A 24577-nucleotide genomic window follows, 5' to 3' on the forward strand; every position below is an offset into this window, starting at 1 on the left:
TGGATTTAACAAAAAGGAGTTAGTAATACAGAACTGGGATCAAAGACCAGTTTCAGCATCAATTGGTCCTCAGTATTTTGATAAATTTCTGAATGGCTTGATCTGCATTTGTAGTGGACTGAAAACTGTCAGGGTTGTAATTGTGGTATTGTACTGTTGGCCTTCTACGCATAGTCGATAATAGAGCTTTCACACAAATGCATCTGGCTGACATCTAGCTGTGTCACTGTGTATTCCTTACTTTACATGCTTTTTAAGGCATGTATTAGCTTCGCTCAGTTTTAAATGTTTTCAGCAACTGTCATCCAAGTAGGGAAGAGAGATGCCAGCTCTCAAAACATGTTTTGCTTGAAAAACATAATCTCCCACGTGAAATAACATTTTATTCCTTTTTTAAGCCTGCATCTGTTTCCATGACTAATTTTTTTCTGTACCAGGTTACCAGAGGTTATAACTTGAGGAGCAACAGTCTGTGTTAAGCATGGCCGACCAGGAGACGCACCCATACCTGTTGCTTGCTGAAATGTATTAGAAGGATTTGCAGATTGATAGTCGGTCTGCTGAGTTGTGTAATGAATTCACTTTCCATTACCATGAGAATTTGCTAAAATACTTTTACACTGACTGGAACATTTTTCTTCTGTGTATATTTAATTTCAGCTGCACTTTTCTTCGTTACCTATGACTGTACAAAATCTGTGCTGGGTTTATGTGTGTCTACAAAACAAGCTCCAATTGTCCACATGATTGCTGCTTCTCTTGGGGAGGTGGTGAGTCCTGACTTTTATGTTGATATGTAAGTTTAAAATGAGAAAATGATAAAAATGCATTTATTTTTAATCATTCTTCCCGCAGCACCTTTTAGCACAGTAAAATGTTCCTAAGTACATTTTAGAAGTGTAGTTGAATTAATTTTTATAAAACTTTGACTAGTACATATTGGAGAACAGTGAAAAGTTCATGTCTCCTTTTTATAAGCAAGATATAATGGCACTTGAAAGTATAACACAAGAGCTATATAAGTTAATTAGGATAGCTAGCCAAAAGCTTGACTAAACAAATACATTTTAAAGAATATCATAAAAGAGGAGAGGGATGTAGTGAGGCAGATCCATGGAGGAGAATCCAGAGAGGAGAATCCAGAGAGGAGGTTTCAGGAAGCTGGATGTGTGATTAAAATTGGGAAGGTGCATGAGGTCTGAATGTGGCAAGGCTGAAGTGGTTTCCAAGTGGGACGGGATAAGGTCTTTGTAAACAAGGTTGAGAATTTTAGAATTAAGTTATTGTCAGGCCAGCAGCCAATGTAGGTCAAAGAGCAGAATGCTATACCTGAAGTTAGGATATGCACATCAGAATTTTGGATGAGTTCAAGGGGAGTGGAAGATGAGCGGCTGATGACGAGAGCTCTGGAATAATCAAGTCTCAAGACAACAAAGGCTTGGATTTTTTTTTAACATGTGGAAAGCTTATTTTCCAATTACACAAACTGACCATTTGTGCAACAAATTATTTAAAGCATTATTGATCTGCTGTTTTTCTCAATAAGGACATTTCACATGTTCAAAGTGAAGTTAATATGCAAAAGAAATTTTCACCTCAGAATATGATTAACTTATCTATTGAATCTTCTTTTGTGCCTGCTACAGATTGGTTTATTATTTTAACTCTAAAACCTCAGTTTCTGGTTTTGGAATTTTTGCTTGGAGCTGTGATTCTATCCACTGAATTTAGAAGGTGATGCCAAAATATGGGTTGAGTACCTAATTTGCCCTGGAGTATTGTGCATTCAGTCAGCTGTACTAATGGCTGTTTTTTTCCCTTTTTGATTGCAACACCTTTTAAATAATTTTCTGAATTTTCAAGAGAAAGTAGAGCCACTTGGCATCCCTGGCACATATAAAATATTTGTCACTTTTGGATTTGTAATCAGCATTTATAATTAAAAATGCCATTTAGAATTAGCATTTTCTTTTTTTTTCAGAAGAATTGTTCTTAATCTGTGCTGACACTTGAGTATGCTGAATTTCCTATTATCCTGTTGCTCAGGAGCTGCAAGTTGACATTATAGGGAGTAATGCACAATGCATCAGGTGATAGATTTGATTTGATGATGAATAAGTTAAATTAGTCTTATTTGTGGTTCTTTAACTAGTGTTTCATGGGGTTAGTGATGTGATTTTTGATTTTTTTTTTCCCCCCAAGAACTGTTTAAATATTTTCTTAAGATGGAGCTGCTTTAATGAATATAATTTTTGAACTTTTTTCCTCATTGATTTCAACCTCAGCCAGGGGTCATTCTTGGATGATTGTAGCAAATGTTTCAACAAGGTTGACCATTTTTATGGGTGAACATTATGACATTCAAATTGCATCTGGCCCTTTGTCCCTCATGTTTTCAGGGTAGTGTACAAATACAGGTTAGAACGTGATGTGAAAAGCTCCTGTACCAGTGCAAATGGAAATATAGTCAATCGCTCTGTATAATGCAGTTTTTGCCCCCCCCGCCCCCCAATGTCACAACATTTGAGAGAAAATTTGAAACCATAGAGATTTAGTAAGTATTGTTTGATTCAAAATAAATTCATAACTATTTTAAAAACTCATTTTGTGTTGATTTTGATGCAAATTTGTATGGACTTCCAAAGGTTTATTATATTCTGCTTCTGTTTTTCTTAAGTACTTTGGCTTTTTTGATTGATCTTATTGTGGTTTAACTTCATTTGTATTCCATGTGTGTATTTGTGGAGAGCTCATTTGTCAAGTTGAAGTGAATCGCTTGCTTGCATTTATAAACCTTTTCTCCCTCAGGACATACTAGAAAATACAGTGTGACATGACAAGGCAAAGCAATTGGCAGGCTTTTAGCTTGGCATGTCAACTCATCCACAAATTTTGGAATACCAAAAGCCAGTTAAAACAAAATATATTGCATTTATAGCAAGCAACAATGGCTGCCTGATTCCATTGTTTTTCCTTTTTATTGTAAAGCAATGCTTAGAAATTTGCAGGGGATTTAAACAGAATTGACATTCAGGAGTAAAGTGATGGAACTACACAATTTAAATTTGTTGAGTTTCGTATTCTGTTCCATTTAAAATTCTGGCAGTAGAAAATGGAATACTGGAATAATATTTGACGATTCATATTGAACATATCAATACAAACAAGGAAGTGTCCAGTTAACCCTTTTCCTTTGCCTTAAGGAAAGGATTGAGAAGATAATTTATTTAACCCATTGGAACTGTTTGTACAATAATTTGCCGGCTCTGCTGGAAGCTATTGTCTTTTTGTTCCTACCCTGTATATTCTGACACTCTCTTCGTATAACAGTTTGAGGCTATACTTTCACCTTCCAAGTCCCATTTAAATGGGAGTTTCCATTTAAAGATCACTGTCACTTGTTATCCTTGTGCAATTGCTTCCTCTTGCATGCTTTCTCTCCAGTATGGAAGGCCAGTCAGTCAGTTGTCATTATGTCTTGGTACTTTGAAAGAGCAGTTGAACTTCGCCACACACCCCTAATTTATGTCTGTAACCATGTAGGTTTGTCATCCTAAATGCCTATCATCCACTTACTGAAATATTTTATGTAATCATTTCCTACTGCCTTATTAAATAGTGTTCCAGATACAAGCAATTTTGCCTTGTAATGCCTTGCCTTCTATATGAACTTTTGGAATATCCTCTTATACTTTTCATCATCATTTTGGTTGTTAACTAAATTTTTGTCCTGACTTTTGTCATGAATGTTGTGATTCCAGCTGATGAGAGTAATGGACAAGGTAGATCCAGAGTGAAATCTGGTTTGGTTGACCATAAGTTTTAATTTTGCAGCTAAGGTCACTGAAGATATTGACAAAAGGCTGTCATGCACTTTTAGCAAAACAAAAATTGAAGTTTATTTCATTTAGAAGGAAAATAAAGCAGTAACTATTTCACACAGTAGGAGAACTAGCTGAAACAGTCTTATAAGAAATATCAGAAGTAATGATTCAACTCATTTATTTTCTCAGCAATCTTACAGATGCTTAGACCTACGGAAGGATCATCCTGTTTCTATTATAAAGTTCTTTGTTCAGTTGGCACAGCTGTACATTATTTCTTTTCAGCAAACATCTGTATTCACTTGATAGTATCATCTTTAGTTAATGTCTGTTCAATGAGACCTTTGAGCAAACTGCCTACACAGTTCACATGTTTCTTAACATGGATCCCTTAAACTCCACTTACCCAGCCTCCTGTCTCTGGAACTTTATCTCACTGACATTAATCCACTTGGGGCTTCTCAGTGCAAACTGCTTTGGGGATCGCTAAGCTCAACTCCTCTGCTACCATAGATCTGTTCTCTCTCAATTAATGCATGATACACACTTCCAGATACCCACCACCACACTCAGAACTCAGTGAAGTCCTTCTGTTCTTAACCCATAAGGCAATGAATCAAATCAAACTTAAGTCTGTGTGAATCCTAGCTGGAAATGTGTTGCTGGAAAAGCGCAGCAGGTCAGGCAGCATCCAGGGAACAGGAGAATCGATGTTTCGGGCATAAGCCCTTCTTCAGGAATGGGGAAAGTTTGTCCAGCAGGCTAAGATAAAAGGTAGGGAGGAGGGACTTGGGAGAGGGGTGTCGGAAATGTGATAGGTGGAAAGAGGTCAAGGTGAGGGTGATAGGTCAGACTGGGGTGGGGGCGGAGAGGTCGGGAAGAAGATCTCAGGTTAGGAAGGCGGTGCTGAATTTGATGGATTTGACTGAGACAGGGTGAGGGGAGGGGAAATGAGGAAACTGGTGAAATTCGAGTTAATCCCTTGTGGTTGGAGGGTTCCTAGCCGGAAGATGAGGCGTTCTTCCTCCAACCGTCGTTTTGTTGTGGTCTGACGATGGAGGAGTCCAAAGACCTGCATATCCTTGGTGGAGTGGGAGGGGGAATTGAAATGTTGAGCTACAGGGTGGTTGGGTTGGTTGGTCCGGGTGTCCCAGAGGTGTTCTCTGAAACGCTCCGCAAGTATCCGTCCTGTCTCCCCAATATAGAGGAGGCCACATCGGGTGCAGAGGATGCAATAGATGATATGCGTGGAGGTGCAGGTGAATCTGTGGCGGATATGGAAGTTTCCTTTGGGGCCTTGGGGGGAGGTGTGGGCGCAAGTCTTGCACCTCCTGCGGTTGCAGGGGAAGGTGCCGGGAGTGGAGGTTGGGTTGGTGGGGGGTGTGGATCTGACGAGGGAGTCACGGAGGGAGTGGTCTTTACGGAATGCTGATAGGGGAGGGGAGGGGAATATATCCTTGGTGGTGGGGTCCGTTTGGAGGTAGCGGAAATGACGGCGGATGATGCGCTGTACATGGAGATTGGTGGGGTGGTAGGTGAGGACCAGTGGGGTTCTGTCCTGGTGGCGGTTGGAGGGGCGGGGTTCAAGGGCGGAGGAGCGGGAAGTGGAAGAGATGCGGTGGAGGGCATCGTCGACCACATCGGGGGGGAAATTGCGGTCCTTGAAGAAGGAGGCCATCTGTGTTGTGCGTTTTTGGAACTGGTCCTGCTGGGAGCAGATGCGGCGGAGTCGAAGGAATTGGGAGAATGGGATGGCGTTTTTACAGGGGGTATCTTCTTCCCGACCTCTCCGCCCCCACCCCAGTCTGACCTATCACCCTCATCTTGACCTCTTTCTACCTATCACATTTCCGACGCCCCTCTCCCAAGTCCCTCCTCCCTACCTTTTATCTTAGCCTGCTGGACAAACTTTCCCCATTCCTGAAGAAGGGCTTATGCCCGAAACTTCGATTCTCCTGTTCCCTGGATGCTGCCTGACCTGCTGCGCTTTTCCAGCAACACATTTCCAGCTCTGATCTCCAGCATCTGCAGACCTCACTTTCTCCTCTGTGAATCCTATCCAAGTTAGATCTCAAGTTTCCAAATATTTAGACCAATACTTAACTTTCATCACCGTGAGCTTCTTGTTTGTGTTTTATTTTATTTCCTTTGTCATCCAGAATGCATTAGCTTTTCTGCCTTTTCATTTCAAATGATTATGCCTAGTTTGTACTTGAGCTATCTCTTCCCTGTTACTGCATAACAGTGAATCTGTTTTGTTTGAAAATCACAAGGTTTTCAAATGATGATCCTTCATTTACTGTTTGAAACTTTGAATGTGGAAAAAATACTGAATTTCCCATTATCTCTTAAATCAAGTCACAAAGTGATGGGACACATTGTCGTCTCAATCAGTTGTTTGTTCACAGATCTGGTGATTAGCATAATCTTTTCTTCCCATTCAGCCAGGGTACATACAATTAGCTAATTCACTGAGTAAAACACAGTTGTCAGACAACAATGCTATACACTTGTAAAAATTATGTTATACTTTGAAGATAACCTTTTCATTCTCCCTTGCTTTCCCTTCTTTGGTATTATTCCACTGCCAGGGCTTCAATACTTCACCAATTAAATACTTTTCTTGTGTATGTAACAACTCGAGAGCAGAAGAAATGAGACAGACCAACGCATTAATTGTTTAACAGGATAAATAGAACTAATTTGCTTGAGTTTTAAGGACTAGAGCTTCCATGTGATGTGAAGAACATTGTGTAACATCCCTGATTTAAAACATTACACTATATAGTCTTTGTGAAAAAACAAAAGTTCGTGAACTTGCTTGGACATGTTTTGACACACCTCTGTGGTAGTTTGGACTTGAATACAGACCTTTTAGGCCCTGAGGTAGTGACCTGAAGCAAATTTGATGCATCCATCGATTTAAATAATTGTGAATCCCAATTTTAAAACAAAAGTCAAGTTGAGAAGTTATAACTTTAACATCATTTTCAGTGCATGTTGAATAGTTTCTAATTAGGCATCCTTAATGTAATGTGCTCAGTCAAATGTAATTGTTGTGTTAAGTACCTTTTTTCCCTCAGTTAGCTGATGAGAGTTTTGTGTTGAAGCAGTTAATGATGTAGGTTACAGACATAGGGGTGGTCCCAAAGGACATGATTTAAAATCCTTGTACACCTGTAATAAATACCAAAAAGCATACAAAATATTTAAACATTAGTCATCAAGAGCTTCTCTGATCTGGAGTTTTTACACCGGGTGTCGTCATTTAAAATTATTTCATGTCATGTTGTTTATGTGATGTGAAGCGCTACCATCTGAGAGGAGATTATTCACTTCATATATGGACATACCTGGTCAAATTTTAAATTATTAGTGTTATCTTTTTAAGACTGATGAGAAAAATGATTGTATTGATGATCGTCAGCAATTCTTTAGATGGGGTCACCGGAAAAGATGACTGTCATCAAAATTCTGTGCCTGTAGAAGATTGTACAGCCAAATCAGCATTTTTATGATTCAACATCCTTTTACCATTTGTTGATCTTGAACACAAAAGGATTGCTTTTAAAGTACAAGTACAAGGAAGCCATATCATGTGATCTGTACCTTGAGGATACCTTCTTGAAGCAACAGCATTTCTTAATGTTATTTCAGATTAATTGTTTTGTTCAGAAGATGTGAAAGGCAATGGAGCCTAGTCTAGTGCATTTAATATCAGAAATTCTCATTTCAATGAGAATTATTTTGATAACCATTATTGCTATTTTACCTTGATTGAAACATTATTTTAGTTTGCTTGCAAGTAAAATAACAATTAGTGCAGTTCAATTGGTTACTTGAACAAGCTAAAGCTTTCATGTGATGTGAAACTGAGATATAACTGAAGGGACCACGTTGCTCTCTTTTCATTCTCCTTCTTGGGATGACAGGTTAAGATCAGGAATGTGTGGAATGTAATTTTACACTGACTCTTGCATTTAATTGTGGTAAAAATTAATAGTAGTTTTAAGTTTGTCATTTTTCTGTGTTGAGATAAAGAAGTAGTTGGTTAATGTAGTGTTGTGTATTCAAATATACCTCTTCCACAGTTGAGCATCTGCTTTGAGAGAAAAAGAATTCAAATGATTCTGCACTCCCCATTCGGTCCAAACACTGGGTGAAAATTAACATGTTGCCACGAGAATATTCTGTGATCCAGCTGCTAGCTTTTGAGAAATGAATCAGAAATAAATCTGTTACTCACTGCTCTATGAGGAAATGGTTAACACTGGCAATAACAAAGCCATGTTAACACTTGTTTTTTGTAAACAACATCTGTTGAAATGGGACTATTTACAATAGTAAATCAAAAGTTAAAAACTACACAGTAAAATAAGTCACCTGTTGAAGAGGCAATGTTCTGAAAGCTTGTGATTTCAAATAAACCTTATGGACTGTAACTTGGTGTTGTGTGATTTTTGACCAAAGTTATAAAACACATAGGGAGAAAATAACTCACCAAAAGAGCCTATAGGAAAAATGTGTTCTGAATATGTAGATTTGTGTTGAGCATATGTAGATTTATAGTACAGCTGAGATCTAGAACCTATACGTGATAGGGGAGTCTAAAGCTAGACGGCATAAGTTCAAGGTGAGGGGGAGAAATACAAGAGGGTCCGGGACAAATTTTTCATACAGAGGGTGCTAATTGTCTGGAAAGGCCTGCCAGAGGTAGTGGTGGAAGAGAATAAAATTTTGTCATTTTAAGAAACATTTAGACTGGTACATGGATTGGATAGGTTTGGAGGGATATGGAAATTGGGCTAGTTTAAATTGTGAAAGCTGGGTAACATGGGCAAGTTGGGCTGAAGGACCTGTTTTCATGCTGTAGACCTCTATGGCTGTATGCCCCATTATTCCCATGCATTACTGTTCACACTACAGGAAGCATTCCTTAGTAAGGGGATAATGAATCATGGAACAGATCACTAGTAGAATGGAAAACCATAGCATGCTTAAAAATAAGACTGCATAATTTCATGTTACATAACTATTAGAACTAGATTATGAATTATGTCTTTCTCCAAAGTATTAAAACCAAGATTTTAAGGAATAGTTTATGCCAGTGCTTTCTGCCGGGGAAGGAAGGGTGGACTATACATTAAAGCTAAGATAGAACTTTAATGTTAAAGAGTTGATGAAGGTGCAGAGACGTAGTGAAAACCAGGTTCTCATTTCCAAAAGCAGGTGATGCATCTGTTGCAGTGCACTGTTGATGTTAGTACACTGTAAGTAGTCCTCCAGCAATGCTCTGAAGGAATGTGGCTTAGTACAAACAAAAACTACATGTAACTTTGCATTGCTGTCTTGTGCACTGGACTCAGATGGATTTCTTCAATGGGCTTCATTGCTGACAATCATGGCAGGTAGTGCAAATAGAGTCAAATTTCTGTGTCACTGTGGAGAGGCATTTACAACAGGGAAAAATTCTGTCATCCTTTCTATAGACTTTAAATAAGATAAAATGACTTGAAGATTGACTTCACTGCCGTATCATTGAGAGTTTCTAATCTGAGGTTTGTGGTTAGCGGCAAAGCAAGGGCACTAGCTGTTGACCAGGATGTGAGCCTCACTGAGAGAATGGTACACCGTGGTACAGCAACAGATTGCAGTGTTCAATACTGGGCATTCACAGTGTAGAGCAGCCATGTTGTTTTCAGGCTTTCCAAGGACTCAATGCCAAAATAAGATATTTACACTGACTAAAACAGGAAACTGAAAGCAATAACAATTGCTTTAATATTTTTACAGGCAGCATATTAAAGATTGGGCCTTTAATATATAAGTGAGGTGAATGTGGAAAGTTGAAAAACATTGTGAAAAAAACCTCCCTCTTAAAAAAAAAAGTTTAATCACTTATCAGCACTCCATGTTGTTCATTAGATTTTGTTCGTCCGTTCACCATTAAAAGCACTTACATCTGATTGAACAAGGGTTTTCAAACAGTGATTTTGCAGCAGGAATTTTGACGTTTTCCTTGATTTCATGGTGACTAGCCTGTGACAGACCCTGTATTCGAGATCGTCAAGCTAGTTTGTGCACACCTGACATCTTGAATTTGCTGACATTTGGCAGTCTACATACCCCTAAGCTATCCCACTCCTCTGGCCAAGTTTGTCAAAATTGAAATGATTATGTTTACAGAGTGAGGAAAATAAATGTAGTGTGTGTTCTTTTGAAAGGGAGACTACAGTGTCTCAAGTTGAATGTTTGCAACATTGGCTTTACCTCCGGTTCAACATTTTTATTCAGCCTCCAAAGTTCAGTCCCATTTCTGCAAGTTGATGTTCTGCGTTCTTTTACTATTGCCTTGAGGCTGTTGCCTTGTATCTTCAACAATGACTACATTCTGCAAAATTAGTTTGGTTATGGTAACCTTTAGGAAATCCCAAGGTTATAAAGGCATTTTGTTGTGAAGAAAAAAAGTGTTTTTAGCTAGCCTCTGTGTATCTCTCAAAGTAGTCCACAGTGGACTAATTTCTGCATAAATCTTGATTGTTGAATTGCTTAATGAATGTCTTCCAAAAAATAATCTCAAGTTGTGAAACATATTTGTTTTGAAAAATTGGTTTGGGCCACTCTCCCCATTGGGACTGTAGATTCCAGCAATGTTGGTAAGCTGGAATTCACCATACTTTGTCTATTTTAAGAAATATTAATTTGGAATGAAATATTAAATTATGAACCTTTAGACTGGTAAAAAAATGGCTGAGATTTACCTTTCATTTTTTTCCTGATCTCAGCCTGGGTCTTAAACGGAATGTACAAATCCATAATGAAAGTATCCTCTGGTGTTCATGCAGTTCTCGTGCCTATCAATTTCCCATGCGTCTGATTGTATCACAACATTGCCCTAGATTTGCAACACTTTTTCTTACATCTGTTATCCCAATAAGACAATGGAGGTGATGACTAAAGAAAGTTGAATGAATTAAGGTTTGATCCTGACACTGGATATAGGTGGCTCAGGGGTTAGCACTGCTGCCTCACAGCACCAGGATTTGATTTCACCCTCAAGTGACCGTTTGTGTGGAGTTTGGACATTCTCCCGATGTCTGCATCGGTTTCCTCTGAGTGCTCTGGTTTTTTGCCACGTTCCAAAGATATGCAGGTTAGGTGGATTGGCTTTACTAAATTCCCCATAGTATTCAGGTAGACTAACCATGGGAACACAGTTACAGGGATAGGATAGAGGAGTGGATCTGCATGGGATGCTCTTTGGAGGGTCAATGTGGACTCAATAGGCTGAATGGCCTGCTTCCATGCCGTAGGGATTCAATGATTTAATATGCCTGTTAGGAGTGTGTAATCTTTGCACTATACCTGAGCTGGAATATCCAAAAAATATTCATGTTGCTTCCATCTTTTACCTGAAAAATATATTTTCTCTCATTCTGTTGCATCTTGTTTATTTTGGAGGGAAAATTCACAGAGGGTTAAGAAGGATCGTTTCCTTTCTCCCTCATCTTTTTCCTATCTACTTCAAAAATAGCTTTTCTCCTTGTAACCAACTACTTTTAGCAAGTGGGGGTCTCCGAATTGATGTTTTTCCCTCTCTCCTGCCTGGTATTTCACCTGATATTGACCCCTCGGTTATTGAAATGAAGGCACTTCTACTCAGGGCATTAATACAGGTGTTCCTCAGGTTCCTGACTTAGGCACAACCATTCTCAGCTACTTTATCAATGATCTTCGGTCCATCATGTGGTCAGAAGTAGGAATACATGCTGATGACTGCATGATGTCCACCACCATTTGTGACTTCTCAGATATCCAAGTGTCTGTGTCCATTAGTGGAAAGATCTGGACAGCATTTGGTTTGGGGTGATAACTTGCAAGCAAATTTACACAGTGCAAATGGCTGGCAATGACCATCTTGAACAAGAGTTTCGTTAACTACCTTAGGGCAAATAGGCAAAGTCTTTTCCTTGGGATCGGGGAGTCCAGAACTAGAGGACATTGGTTTAGGGTGAGAGGGAAGAGATATAAAAGAGGCTTAAGGGGCAACCCTTTTCTCACAGAGGATGGTACAGGTATGGAATGAGCTGCCAGAGGAAGTGGTGGAGGCTGGTACAATTGCAACATTTAAGAGGCATTTGGGTGTGTATATGAATAGGAAGAGTTTGAAGGGATATGGGCTGGGTGCTGGCAGGTGGGACTAGATTGGGTTGGGATATGTGGTCGGCATGGATGGGTTGGACCGAAGGGTCTGTTTCCATGCTGTACATCTCTATGACTCTATTTGACGGCATTTGCCATTGCTGTAACCCCAATATCAACATCCTGGGGAATGCTGTTGACCAGAAACTGGATTGGACTGGACTGGCCTGGCCAGATAAATATTATGGCTCTAAGACAAGCCAAAAGCTGTGAATTGTGTGGTGAATAACTTGCTCCCATCTCCCCAAAGCCATATCAAAATGTTCAGATTTATTGAAAAAATCTCATTTGATAATTAAAAACCATATCCTATCATGACTTATGATATCATGCTAAATAGATGATTACCTGTTTTCAGAGGTACAGTATGGTTCTACACATTGTTTTGGTCGAACAAAACTGGTCTTATTTCCCCCCTGTGGTGTGTTTGATGCAGCTCATGTGGGTTGTTGACAGATCCTAATTTTCAGGTTTCATTTATAAGGTGCAAATCTGATGAGTGCAGCTCCAACAAATTAAGAAGCTTAACACTTCCATGACAAAGTATCCCACTTGAACAACACCTCATCCACCACCTTGAATGTTCGTTCCCACATCGCCGACGTATCAGTCTGTATTATGTAGCAAATGAACTGCAGCAACTCACCAAGGTTCTTTCATCAGTGCCTTGCAATCACTAGGCCTCTGCCACTGAGGAAGACAAGGGTGGCAGATGTTTGGGAATATCGCCATCTGTAATTTCCCTCCAAGTTGGATGCTGTCCTGACTTGGAACTACAACATTGGTTTTAACACGGTTGCTGAGAAACCCCCTTCCCACCAACACTGGCTGTATCTGCATCTGATGAATTGCAACATTTCTGAGGAGGTGGCTCACTGCTCGGGTGATTTGGGTGGGACAATAAATACTGTCCTTGTCAATGACATCCATCTCCTGTGGGGGAAAAAAAAACAATTTTTCATGTACTACAAGAAACAAATAACTTTGAAAAGTCCCAGTGCTGATGAAAAGAAACATTTTTTCATTGAAATTCTATATCCTGTAACCTTGCATGTTGTGCCGTTTCCCTTTTTTTTCATCTGCCTTTGCAAAATGGCATTATTCAGAAGGCGTATTGTTTTCATCTGCTTTAAAATGTTGATTGCTTTCTTCAATGTTTCTGTAAAATGTCAAATATGTCCTTTGAATTGTAGTTGCTGTTGTGCTTGGTCACCCTGAAACACCAGTCTGATTTAACTTAACCTAATGGTTGCCCAGGAAATGAGATTGCTGCCATAAAGACCTGCTGTGAAATGCAGCTGAATTTTGTGGTCATAACATGGCAAATCTCTAATTAAACCTGGAGTTGAAATTGTCTGTAAATAAAGATGAATGGAGGCTGAAACCCTTCAATACAGCTAGCAAATTTATCATCCAATTAGGGGCTGAAACCTGAAAATTAGGATCTGTCAGCAACCCACACATGAGCTGCATCAAAACAGCACAGGGAGGAAATAAGACCAGTTTTATTCTACCAAAATAATGTGTAGAAACATACTTACCTCTGAAAACAGGTAATCATCTATTTAGCTTGATATCATAAGTCATGATAGAATATGGTTTTAATAATCAAAATGAGATTTATTCGACAAATCTGAACATTTTGATGTGGGCAATTTCATGAAATGTTCCAAGATTACTAATGCTCTGAAATATGATTCACAGTTCATATGTCGAGTATTTAAATGAACTTATGAAAAAAAGCACAGCCTGCTTTAATGATTATTTCTATTACATATATTAAGTAGAGTTTATTTTAAAATATATAAATATACCATGGAGAGTTTGCATTATCTATTTCCAGCCTGAAGGGGTCAGTCTTGCCACAGCAATTTTATTTTGATTTCTGACATGTCCAATCCCTGAATAGGAAACCAGATTGTCCTGCATCAATTTATTGCAGTTTTAACTGTATGTGATCCAGAAACATGCAACAAAAATGTTTATAGAGATTTTTGAGTTTTGTTTTACAGCTGAAGCGTATGTTAGTATTTAAGTTGCTTGGAATTAAACAGATTTTCTGGGTTGAATTTAATTAATTTTGGATATCAAGTTTGTGGTATTGTATTGTTATATTTTTGGTCAATTAATTCTATGAACTATATTTTACTTAGTTTCCTTCTCTGTCAAGTCTACGACTATTGACAAGTTAGAAGATGATAAATGAGTTACGAAAAATCCTTTTCACAATAAAGCGTTCAAGTATGTGGTATTTCAACCCCGGCATGTTCAATATTGTCAACTAGGTGGTTCTTCCACAGGGTCTTGCTTAGAGGCTGGCATGTCAACAGAGATTTGTTATTGTTTTAAGGAGACTGAGAGGATTGGGTTTGTGAAAGTCACTATTTTCTTAGTTCCCACTGTTTCCTTTTAATCAGGGCCCTAAATAGGGTAGCAGTGCCTGCAGATTCTATTGTCATTTTTATAAATTGAGTATTAGTCTGGGATATCCATGGACAAACTCAGGATAGCAACATCCATTTAGCAGTTTTTAGCAACCTCAATTGCTCTAATAGTCGAGTGTTAATTACCACTTTATCCGTTTAAAAAAAATGCTAATTGTGGACTCTGGCATTGTTGCATGATCTGTGTTCTCAAAGTAGGCTTCTCTGTTTGCAAAATTGACTCCCAACCTTTTGGGAGGAACATCAGTTAAGGATGCACCGGGAAAAAATTCTGGATCAGTTCCCTCTGGCACAGGAAACAGATCCTCTGCTGAAAATGCTGAGAACACAGCATAAGAAATAGCAATAGACGCTTCAGCCTGCTCCTCCATTAATAGTAAGATCATGGCTGATTTGACTATTGTCTTGACTCCAATTTTCTCTTTGTCCCTCAAGTCATGTTTAGCAACATGCTGAAGCCATATAAAGTTTCTTTGATTTTGGTAAGGAAATTGATAAAGTTGTCAACCTGCTACTTTTGTTGTGTTATCATATTATGTCAGGTGATTTCTTTTTTCAATATACATTTGGAGTTTCCATATTGAAAAGTCTATGATTGAATGAAATTGGCATGTCTTGATGCCCAGGAACTTCAGATAACGGTACAATGTTAAAGAGTCAGCATCAATCGGTGTTTATAACATACATCCTAATTTAGAGATTCCCTGGACCCCTATGGTGCAATTTCACATTACTTCAAAGCATTTTATGTTCTGTGATCCCTGGATAGCACATCTTTAATACTTTGTTTGTTTCCTCTTTGCAAGTAGATCCAGTATTCTTTTTGCGTCTTGCCATTAACCTCCTTTGAGCTGGCACATGCCTCAAGGCCATGTTTCAGTAGAACTGAAGGAAAGCCAATTTTTCAGTGCAGTTAAGATTCCATTGAGTATTGTGACCTCACAACACATGAGGAGTATGACCACTAGTATCTCTGCAAGATTCTCCAAATAAGAAAGGCAGTCAAACATGCCAAGTCAACGTGCCCAGCATTGAGGCACTAAATACTGAAACCCAGGTTCACTGGGCAGAGCACATTGTTTGTTTGTCTAACTCTTGAAGGTACTGCTGTAATTGGACCTTGGTCACAGCTAGAACCCTTTAGCACTATCATCACAACATCCCTGAAGAGCTCAAATATTCTCAGCAACTCGAGGGAGTCCCTGGCTTGTGACGGACTAAAATGGCAAAGACATGGAACATTTGTAGAAGCAGAAAGTGCTGGAGAAACTCAGCAGGCCTGGTAAGGTCTGTAGAGAGAAGAGCAGAATTAACATTTTGAGTCCAGCGACCCTTTCTCATGAACTGGGAAAGGGGTATTTGTGGTACTGATGATTGCAGGAGTATTTTGGGGTTGGGAAAGGCAGGAAGAAAGAGTATAGAGTATGTGGAGATAGCGCCCAGGGAAAGAGGGAAAAAAGGGAATAGTTAGAGAAATAGATTACTGATAATGAGATAATAACTAGTTGTGGTGCTACCACTAAGTGTAAACATTTGAAAACAGATTGGCTGATCTGGGAGCAGCTTGTTCAAGCAGAACTTAGGGGTGTGAGGAAGAGAACAAAAAAGGGAGAATTTCGCGTTCTGAAATTGTTAAACTCAATGTTGAGGCGAGAAGCCTAGGTGGAAGAAGAGGTGATGGTTCCTCCAGCTTGTGTTGAGTCTTACAGGAGCATTGCAGGAGGCTAGAGACAGAAATGTTGGCATGGGAACATACACGGTAGTATGATCAGTTGGCACACAACTGGAAGCTTGAGGTCTTTTTTTATGAACATATTAGAGAGTTCAGAAACTTCATTGGAAATGTGTCGAGGCAAGGAGAGGCAAAAGAAAACAGTGAAGATCTCTGAAAGGTGTGAGTAATGTAATAACAAAAGTGATGATGGTGCAAGGCATGATGAAGCAGTAATGGGCCAGGTAAAGAAATAAAAGATGGGTTCAGAGGAAGTATAAAAGGCAATTGCAGAACCATTACCAGCATCTGCTGTCTGGGGGAGAAGAAATTGGAGGAATGGTCACAAGTTAAATTACTTAACTCTTGTGTTGAGTCTGAAAGGTTGTAAAGCACTAAAGTAAAACATTGGTGCTATATCTTGAGCTTGCATTGGCTTTTTTTAAAAATGATTATCAATGGTACCTCTCCGTCTTTCAATTATTTTCTGTCATTCTTGAATGTTATAAATCTTTCAATATTTGGGACTCAGTCCTTGTAATCCTGAAGCCGTGTCTCCATTGCAACTATAGGATCTTCAGATTGTATTTATTCACTTAAATGTTTACTGTCAATTTGTTTACTTTATGAATGCTGCACACATTGTGATACAGAGCCATTAGTTTTTTTCTATTAACTTGATTATTTGTAATTGTGTGTTACCAGTTATTAATGCCCAAAGCTACTGATAATAGTTATCCAGTATTGAACTGATGAAGGTATTTCACAAAGGGCTAGTTGACATTGCAGCAAAGATTTTGGAGCTTGAGCACTCAACAGTTTCAGCTTTTCTTTGCAAAGAATTTTTGGCCTTGTGTAGTATGTTGGTCAAGAATCTGGTCCAGCTATAGCAAAAGGCTAACTTTCCAATCCTCTCTCGGATGTAATTCTGTACTTGGTCAGTAGCTGTTAATACTTCAATAATGAGACATTTTTGTGTTTATATCATTGACAATTCCTAACTTCTCACCACTGAGAAAATGCATTGACCTATCTTTTTTAGACCTGATATAGAAGCTTTACATTTTGCACATAGAATGTAAATCTTTAACAGACAGATTTCAGTTTGAATTCTATCAATAACCCTTCACAATTTTCTACTCCCATCTACACTGTTTATTATCACGCCAAATATAATGTCAGCAAACTTAGATGTGCACACTGGCTTCATTCAAATAATTTGTGTGAAGTCATTTACACGAATGTAGTGAAAGGCTCAGATCCCAGTACATCCTAGTTGCATCTTGCCTGGAAATGTCTATAGCTATTATCCCTCCACCCTGCAAACTAATTTCCTGTCCAAACCATAATATTTTCTCCAAATTGATATGCTGTGCTTTGTGGAATTTTGTTGACTCTCTTTGGGCGACCTAAATAGTAACATCCACAGATATATTCTTATCTGGCATGTTGGGTGGTACTTGTAAAGAAAACATTCAGCTAGGTTTGTTAAACATGACTTGATATGACATCCGTGCTGGCAGTCTGATCAGCTCGTACTTCCCAAAATCTGACTCATTGTGTAACTAATCGCAAGCTGTAGTAAATTCCCCCATAATTGTTGATGTACTGGAAAATTAAAGACTTTTCGTCTATCTCCCCATCCTTCTTAAATAATATTGTGACTTTGTCAGTATTTCACTCCAAGCTTCCAATTCCTGGACAGAATGTTTTGGAAGAGCATGAATTGTTAGGCAACAAATTGTCTTTTAATTCCCTGGGGCAGAAAACTATAGGTCTTGCTTGTTTTTCTATCTTTAATCTTATAAGTGTCTCCATCACCATTTTTAAACCTTGAACCTAGTTGGTTCTTCCTTTAGATTTATTTTTCAATTTTGTTTGTATCTTGGATTCTTCTTGAGTATCTCACCGTTTTCAGTCCGGATCACCTGTACCTCTCATCAAAGACCTGCTATTACTCTTAGTGTCTCATATTTTCACTATTTCTCTCCCCCTCTCTCCCGCTCTCCCTCTCTCTCTACCTGTTAATTATGTACCTCAGTCTTTTTCCTGCATTTGCTTTCTCTCTGCACTTGCTTTCTTTCATAAGTCTGTTTTATTTTATTTCTCCCAGTCTGTGGATTCCTCCTGTTCTTTATCTTTTATTTTAGTTGATGCCCAAGGTGGAGGGGGGGGGGGGGGGGGGAGGGTGGAGTTTTGGGGGGGTGGAGATACCACAGAATGTAACAAGTAAAGCTAAAAGAAAGATAAGGAGTGGGTGTAAGTTCACCAGTTGACAGGTCTTGAACTCAATATTAAGTCCAGAAAGTTGTAAAGTGCCTCACCTGAAGATGAGTTGTTGTTCTTCCAGTTTTTGCTTGAGCACTGCAGAATGCCGAGGACAGACAGTGAGCATATGAATCACAGCACACACTGGAGGAACAACATCTCATCTTCAGAATAAACACTTTACAACCTTCTGGACTTAATATTGAGTTCAACACATTCAGAAGTGAATCTACTCTCATTCCTTTCTTTTAGCTTTACTTGTTGCATTCTCTGTCACCATGTTCTATCTCCCCTCCCTATACACCAGTGGAACTGTCTGTTCTTCCCAGTTTGACAGACACACCATTGTTCTGCCATTTTCCAATTCTGATCACCTTAAACTGTACTATCAACCCCTTCTCCGAGAGGGAATGGATACCATAGAATTGTACAGCATTGGAACTGACCCTTCGGTCCAACGCGTCCATTGCATAAATGCTGCCCCCACCATACTTTATGTCTGCTCTGATGAAAAGTCATTGAGACTCGAAAGGTTAGCTTGCTGTCTCTCTGTGGATGCTGCCTGACCAGCTGTGATTTCCAGCATTTTCGGTTTCCACTACAGATTACAGCATCTACAGTAATTTGCTCCTGAAGAGCAACAAACACTGATGTTTTGCAAACTCATTGGCCTTACTGCCTACTCAATCTTGGCTGATTAGTGCCGAAAGAGTACATGTCTCACAAAGATTGCCTAAAGCTCAGTAAAACAGTTTACATTGTATTAAGTAATTATACAAAAGATTGAAGTTGTAGCAACCATAGAAAGAGAAAGAAGTCTAGAGTTGTTTTAGACAACTTTAGTTGAGCAAAAAGACCCTGAAAAATAAAATATAAGGCCAGAGAAACCTGAAGGGTCCGAAGAGAAGTTCAAATGTTTAATTGACTCCAATCGTTTACATGCAAAAGAAGTTTCCTTGAAAAGGAGAGGACGGGTCAAACTGCTTGCGTTCCAGATCATAACTATGATGTGAATGCCAAATCTACTCTGGAGAAGTAGGTGATCCAAGAGGGGGTGGATACCATAGAATTGTACAGCATTGGAACTGACCCTTCAGTCCAACGCGTCCATGCTGACCATGTTCTCAAACTTAACTTGTCCCAGCTGCCTATGTTTGGCCTACCTCTCTCCGATTTATGTACTTATCCATTTTAAATGTTGTATCTGTACCTGCAACAATCACTTTCTCCAGCAGTTCATTCCACCCATGAGCCAGTCTCTGTGTCCTTTTTTAAAATATTCTCCTCTCACTTTAAAAAAATTCCTGCTAGTTTTTAACTTTCCCACCCTCTGGGAAAAGATCCTTGCCAGTCACCTTGTAACTTTGTAACTCAAACCTTCCATTCCTGGTAATAACCTGGTAAATCTTTTCTGAACCCTCTCCCAATTTTATAGTATCCTTTCTACAGCAGGATAACCAGAACTGCACACAGTACCCCAGAAGAGGCCTCACAAACGTCCTGTACAACCTGAACATAGCATCCCAGCTCCTATTATCAAAGTTCGTAGCAATGAAGGATTGATAAAAATTGATAACAAGTGTCATTGGGAGATGAGGCAGCAAACTACACTGTGTTCCTTGATGCGCCAAGTTATCATTAATTCAAGAATCATTGTTAAAATTAAACTTTTATCAGTAGTAAGCTCAATTGGTTATCCTTTTTTAAATTTTTGATTTTTTTCATCGAAGTTGCTAACTTATCACATTTACATGGAAAATTACCTTAAACTAACCATCTGAACTCATGTCAACATTGGACATTGAATTTTCTTTTGCCCCTTAATATGTAAAAGTCCATGTGATAAATCACTGATACATTTGAAATATCTTTGTAACCTTGAACTTATTCATAAGTAAATGAAGTACTTTCCAATGTCTCATATTAAATGCTTGTGTTGTTATTTCAATATTAATGAAGAAATGTTAGTTCATAATTTAATTATCTTTCGTTTATTATAACAAGCTAAGATTGACTCTGCTATCCTGGCCTTGCATGGAGAGGTTGATTCTATAACTGTTAATTTAAAAATCAGGTTAATAAAATTTCGATGGGCCAATTTAAGTGAGCCAAAAATACTTAGCATCAAATAACTTTTTAGATAGGAATTTAAGACCCCACATGGTTCTTGCCTGAGTTTAAGAAAGAATGGTTAAGAATACATCAGGTGTCTTTCTCTTAAGCATAAAATGCACCTTGCAAATATTTTGGGCTACTCAATTATTACTTATCAAGTTTGGTGCTTTTGAAATTAATTCTGAATTTAGAGACATACTGTACGTTTGACTTTGTGTCTGATTGTCATCAAAGCCTTTGACTTCTGATATACTGGGGAGCAGAATGTTTGCTGAGAACAGGCAGGCATATATGTAACAAATTATTTAGCAAGAAATGATTTAGTTTACTTACAAGTACCTTTTTATTTTGTCTTTTTTTTTAATCTCCTCACCACCAACATATCATTGCAGCCATACATTAATAGTAATAGACTCATACAGCACGGAAACAGACCCTTCGGTCCAACCAGTCCTGCTGACCAAAACTAGTCCACCTGCCTGCGCTTAGCCCTTATCCCTCAAAGCATTTCTTGTTCTTATGCTGATCTAAATATCTTTTCAATCTTGTAACTGTACTTGCATCCATCACTTCCTCTGGAAGTTCATTCCACAGACGAACCACTCTGGGTGTAAAACAAAATTGCCCTGCATGTCTTTTTTGAAATCTTTCCTGGTTCACCATTAAAATATAGCCCCTAGTATTGAAGTCCCCCTTGCTGGGAAAAGACAAATTGTCATTCACCTTATGATTCTATAAACCTCGATAAGGTCATCTTTGTAAGACAGACTGTCTTTCTTTCTCTCATTCATTGAGACAATGACTTTGGATCATTTCTTCAAAGTTCTCTGCTGACGAGGGTTTCTATCTCACTCCAACCTCCCACTGTGGCCTTCGTCATTCTGATTCTTTGTCTTCACTCTTTGACATGTTTCATGCTTCCTACACCGCAGCCCCTTTGGGTTGTTTCTTCTGACTTTGCACGAGAATAGAAATATTTCTGTTAGAATTTTAGGTTTGAAGTCAAAACAAACTGCTGTTTGATTTGGTGAGTTGAATATACAACAGTTGAATATAGGACATGGGAAAATGTTATTTGGGGGCAGCATGCAATAACTGCTGCCATGAATGTGTATGCCAGTGAGGTGGGCACAGGTCAAGTTTTGGAGAAAACATTTACTGAGTCAATTTACAAGTAAGGTGTATGTTAAACACACTGACCAAACCTGCAGCAATTTCTAATAAATAGTGATTTTTTTTTTCTTTGGAAAATGGAGTGAATGGAGAATAATTAAAGAAGCAATTATTAATTCTATGTCAAAACACACTAAATTATGTGTGAATATGTCTATTTGAATCATTGACAGAATCAAAGTCAGGAGTGTATGATTGGATGTACCATAGGTTTTGCCATCCTGGCCAGGTATAGTGGTGCCACTATGTGCAGCTTGCAGTACATGCCTATTATAGTTTCTTTGCAGCATTTTAAATCAAGTTATGTTCACTCCTACAGTAAGAGGAGGTTTCACCATCATGAAAAACAATAGCACAATAAACTAGATGCTTTTGCAGGATGATTTTTGTTTCATGCATGACGTATTGATTTATTTCTATAACATGTTGCACTGAATATTCCAAATGTAGAATTTTTATCATAATGAAGTATTGTACCCACAAAGTCTCTTAATATTTTCAGTTAACTGCAGGAGTCCATATGGACCTTTATTAGAAATAAGCAAATTGTGTTATAGGGTTTTGTTGTTTCATGTGCTTGAATAAATCGTACCTGATTGACAGTGTCGCACAGAACAGTACAATCAAAACATTGCTAAATTGATCTTGTCAGTATGTTAGAGATATAAATTAAAATGATTGTATATTTTTTACAGCTATTGAGCAGTTAATTAACATATATCTCAAAAACATATGTCTCCTGCATTGAAATTAAGTTAATGTTTGTGAACAAAGTGATGATGATTTGATGTTGTTACAAAGTTAGCTTTCAGAGCAGAATATAATATAAAGGTTCTTGTGGCTCAGTAGTAATGTTCCTAACCTTTTAACCAGGAGACTCCGGTTCAAGACTCCTGCTCCAAAGGATCATCTTTGAACAGGTTGATTAGAAAATATTTGTAAATGTGTGCCCTCACCTGTTATTCTTAATAAGACTGCTTATTCTGTTTCCATGTAATGCCAAGGCTTACCTAACATACCAATACTAGGAGAAAGTGAGGACTGCAGATGCTGGAAATCAGAGATGAAAAGTGTGGCGCTAGAAAAACATAGCAGGTCAGGCAGCATCCAAGGGGCAATAGAATTGATATTTTGGGCGTAAGCCCTTCATAAGCCATTCCTGATGAAGGGCATATGCCTGAAAGGTCGACTCGACTACTCCATGGATGCTGCTTTTCCAGCGCCACACTTTTTGACCAACATACAAAGACATCATACAGTCAGTTCTTGGGTTCCATTCTTGAGTCTATTCAGAAATCTATTTGTACAAAAGTTGACACAGCATACAGGAGAGTACAATATAGCTGCTTGTAATTACAGTGGATGTTTGAAAGTTGGATCTTTAAAATTACACCCCCTCTATGACTCTGTTTGTAATGTGAGCTTTCATAAAATGGGTGTTTGTAAATCAGTGTCTCCCCCCCCCCCCCCCCCCCCCACTGCTCTTTCTCTTGCAAATCATTCAAATTGCATTCTTAAAACAATTCAGCACCGCCTCCCTAACCTGCAATCTTCTTCCCGACCTCTCCGCCCCCACCCCAATCTGTCCTATCACCCTCACCTTGACCTTTTTCCACCTATCACATTTCTGACGCCCCTCCCCCAAGTCCCTCCTCCCTATCTTTTATCTTAGCCTGCTGGACAAACTTTCCTCATTCCTGAAGAAGGGCTAATGCCCGAAACGTCGATTCTCCTGTTCCCTAGATGCTGCCTGGCCTGCTGCGCTTCTCCAGCAACACATTTCCATCTTCTTAAAACAATGCCAACTTCACTCTCTAATATTCAAAACAAGGTTCATAAGATCAATTATCAGTTTTTTTAAAAAATAGAGACTTTTGGGAGAAAAATGAAAACCGTTTTCTTTGGCCATTTGTCACCAATCCTTTACTGCCCTTGACCTGTGGCTTGCTAGGCCATTGTAAGAGGCAGTTGAGTTTCAGCCATATTGCAATGGGTCTGGACTCATGTAGGTCAGATGTGGTAAGCTTGATAGAACATTAGTAAAGTAGATGGGTTCATTGGTCATTACTGAGACTAGCTTTATGTTCCAAATTTATTAATTGAATTTAAATTCCACCAGCTACCATGTCCATTGAGAGTGACTGTGCCTTCAGAATAAATTGGATTGTCAGCCATTTAACTGTTCTGTAATGCAGCAGTTGCATTCTCGTGCGACCTCTTGTTATAGAAGATAATGCAATAGAAATAACGAGGCCTATGGGAAAAGCAGGATTGGGGTGAACTACCAAACATAATCAGTAAAAATTGAAGCAAAATAGTAGTTTGCATAACACAAACAATAGTGCAGTCTAATTAAATGTTAAAATCTATATTTTAACAAAATAGTACAATAAATTTAACACTTTAAGGGGTTTCTGAGTTTGTTGAGTTGCAGTACTATATTAATACATGGGCTGACGGTCATCATCAGCATCATCATGGCTTTCAGGTGCAGAGTTATGATAGAAATTATTTAGTCCAGAAGTGGATGGCTGTAGTTCATTGTCCTCAGACTGTTTCTTGGGGGTTGGCTTAAAAAGGGCATCTGGGTTTTGCTGCTTTGCCATCTTTTTTTCATGAAGAAGTTGTTCATAGGATGCCAGATAAGACTTTATGCCACAAACTGCTATGCTGCTTCATTCTGCATTGTAGTCATGGTATTCTAAGAACTGCAACTGCTTCTCAACTTACTTCATCATAGAAGACAAAAGTGAAATGGAAAGTTCTTATGGTGCTGCATCCTGGCCTTCATTGTCTTCATCTTGAGTTTCAATTTTCCCCACAGCAACAAGTTGTAGATA

The 24577-nt window shown here is 38.7% G+C and overlaps 1 protein-coding gene across 6 annotated transcripts in view; it reads left to right on the plus strand.

Moving 5' to 3' along the window:
• The window catches only part of slc25a26 (solute carrier family 25 member 26), a 203286-nt gene that overhangs the window by 13536 nt on the left and 165173 nt on the right, over nt 1-24577 (plus strand). For 5 of the 6 annotated variants that reach the window (XM_043708292.2, XM_043708297.2, XM_043708301.2 and 2 more), the window contains one exon: nt 661-770. The exons of the other annotated variant lie outside the window; for it this stretch is intronic. In XM_043708292.2, the coding sequence (XP_043564227.1) occupies nt 661-770 (110 nt within the window). The remainder of the gene's footprint in view (nt 1-660; nt 771-24577) is intronic. 6 annotated transcript variants of the gene reach the window in all.

This window comes from Chiloscyllium plagiosum, unplaced genomic scaffold (assembly GCF_037043375.1).
Source record: "Chiloscyllium plagiosum isolate Xiang-an unplaced genomic scaffold, Cpla_swu_hap1 HiC_scaffold_14, whole genome shotgun sequence".
NCBI classification, from domain to species: Eukaryota; Metazoa; Chordata; class Chondrichthyes; order Orectolobiformes; family Hemiscylliidae; genus Chiloscyllium; species Chiloscyllium plagiosum.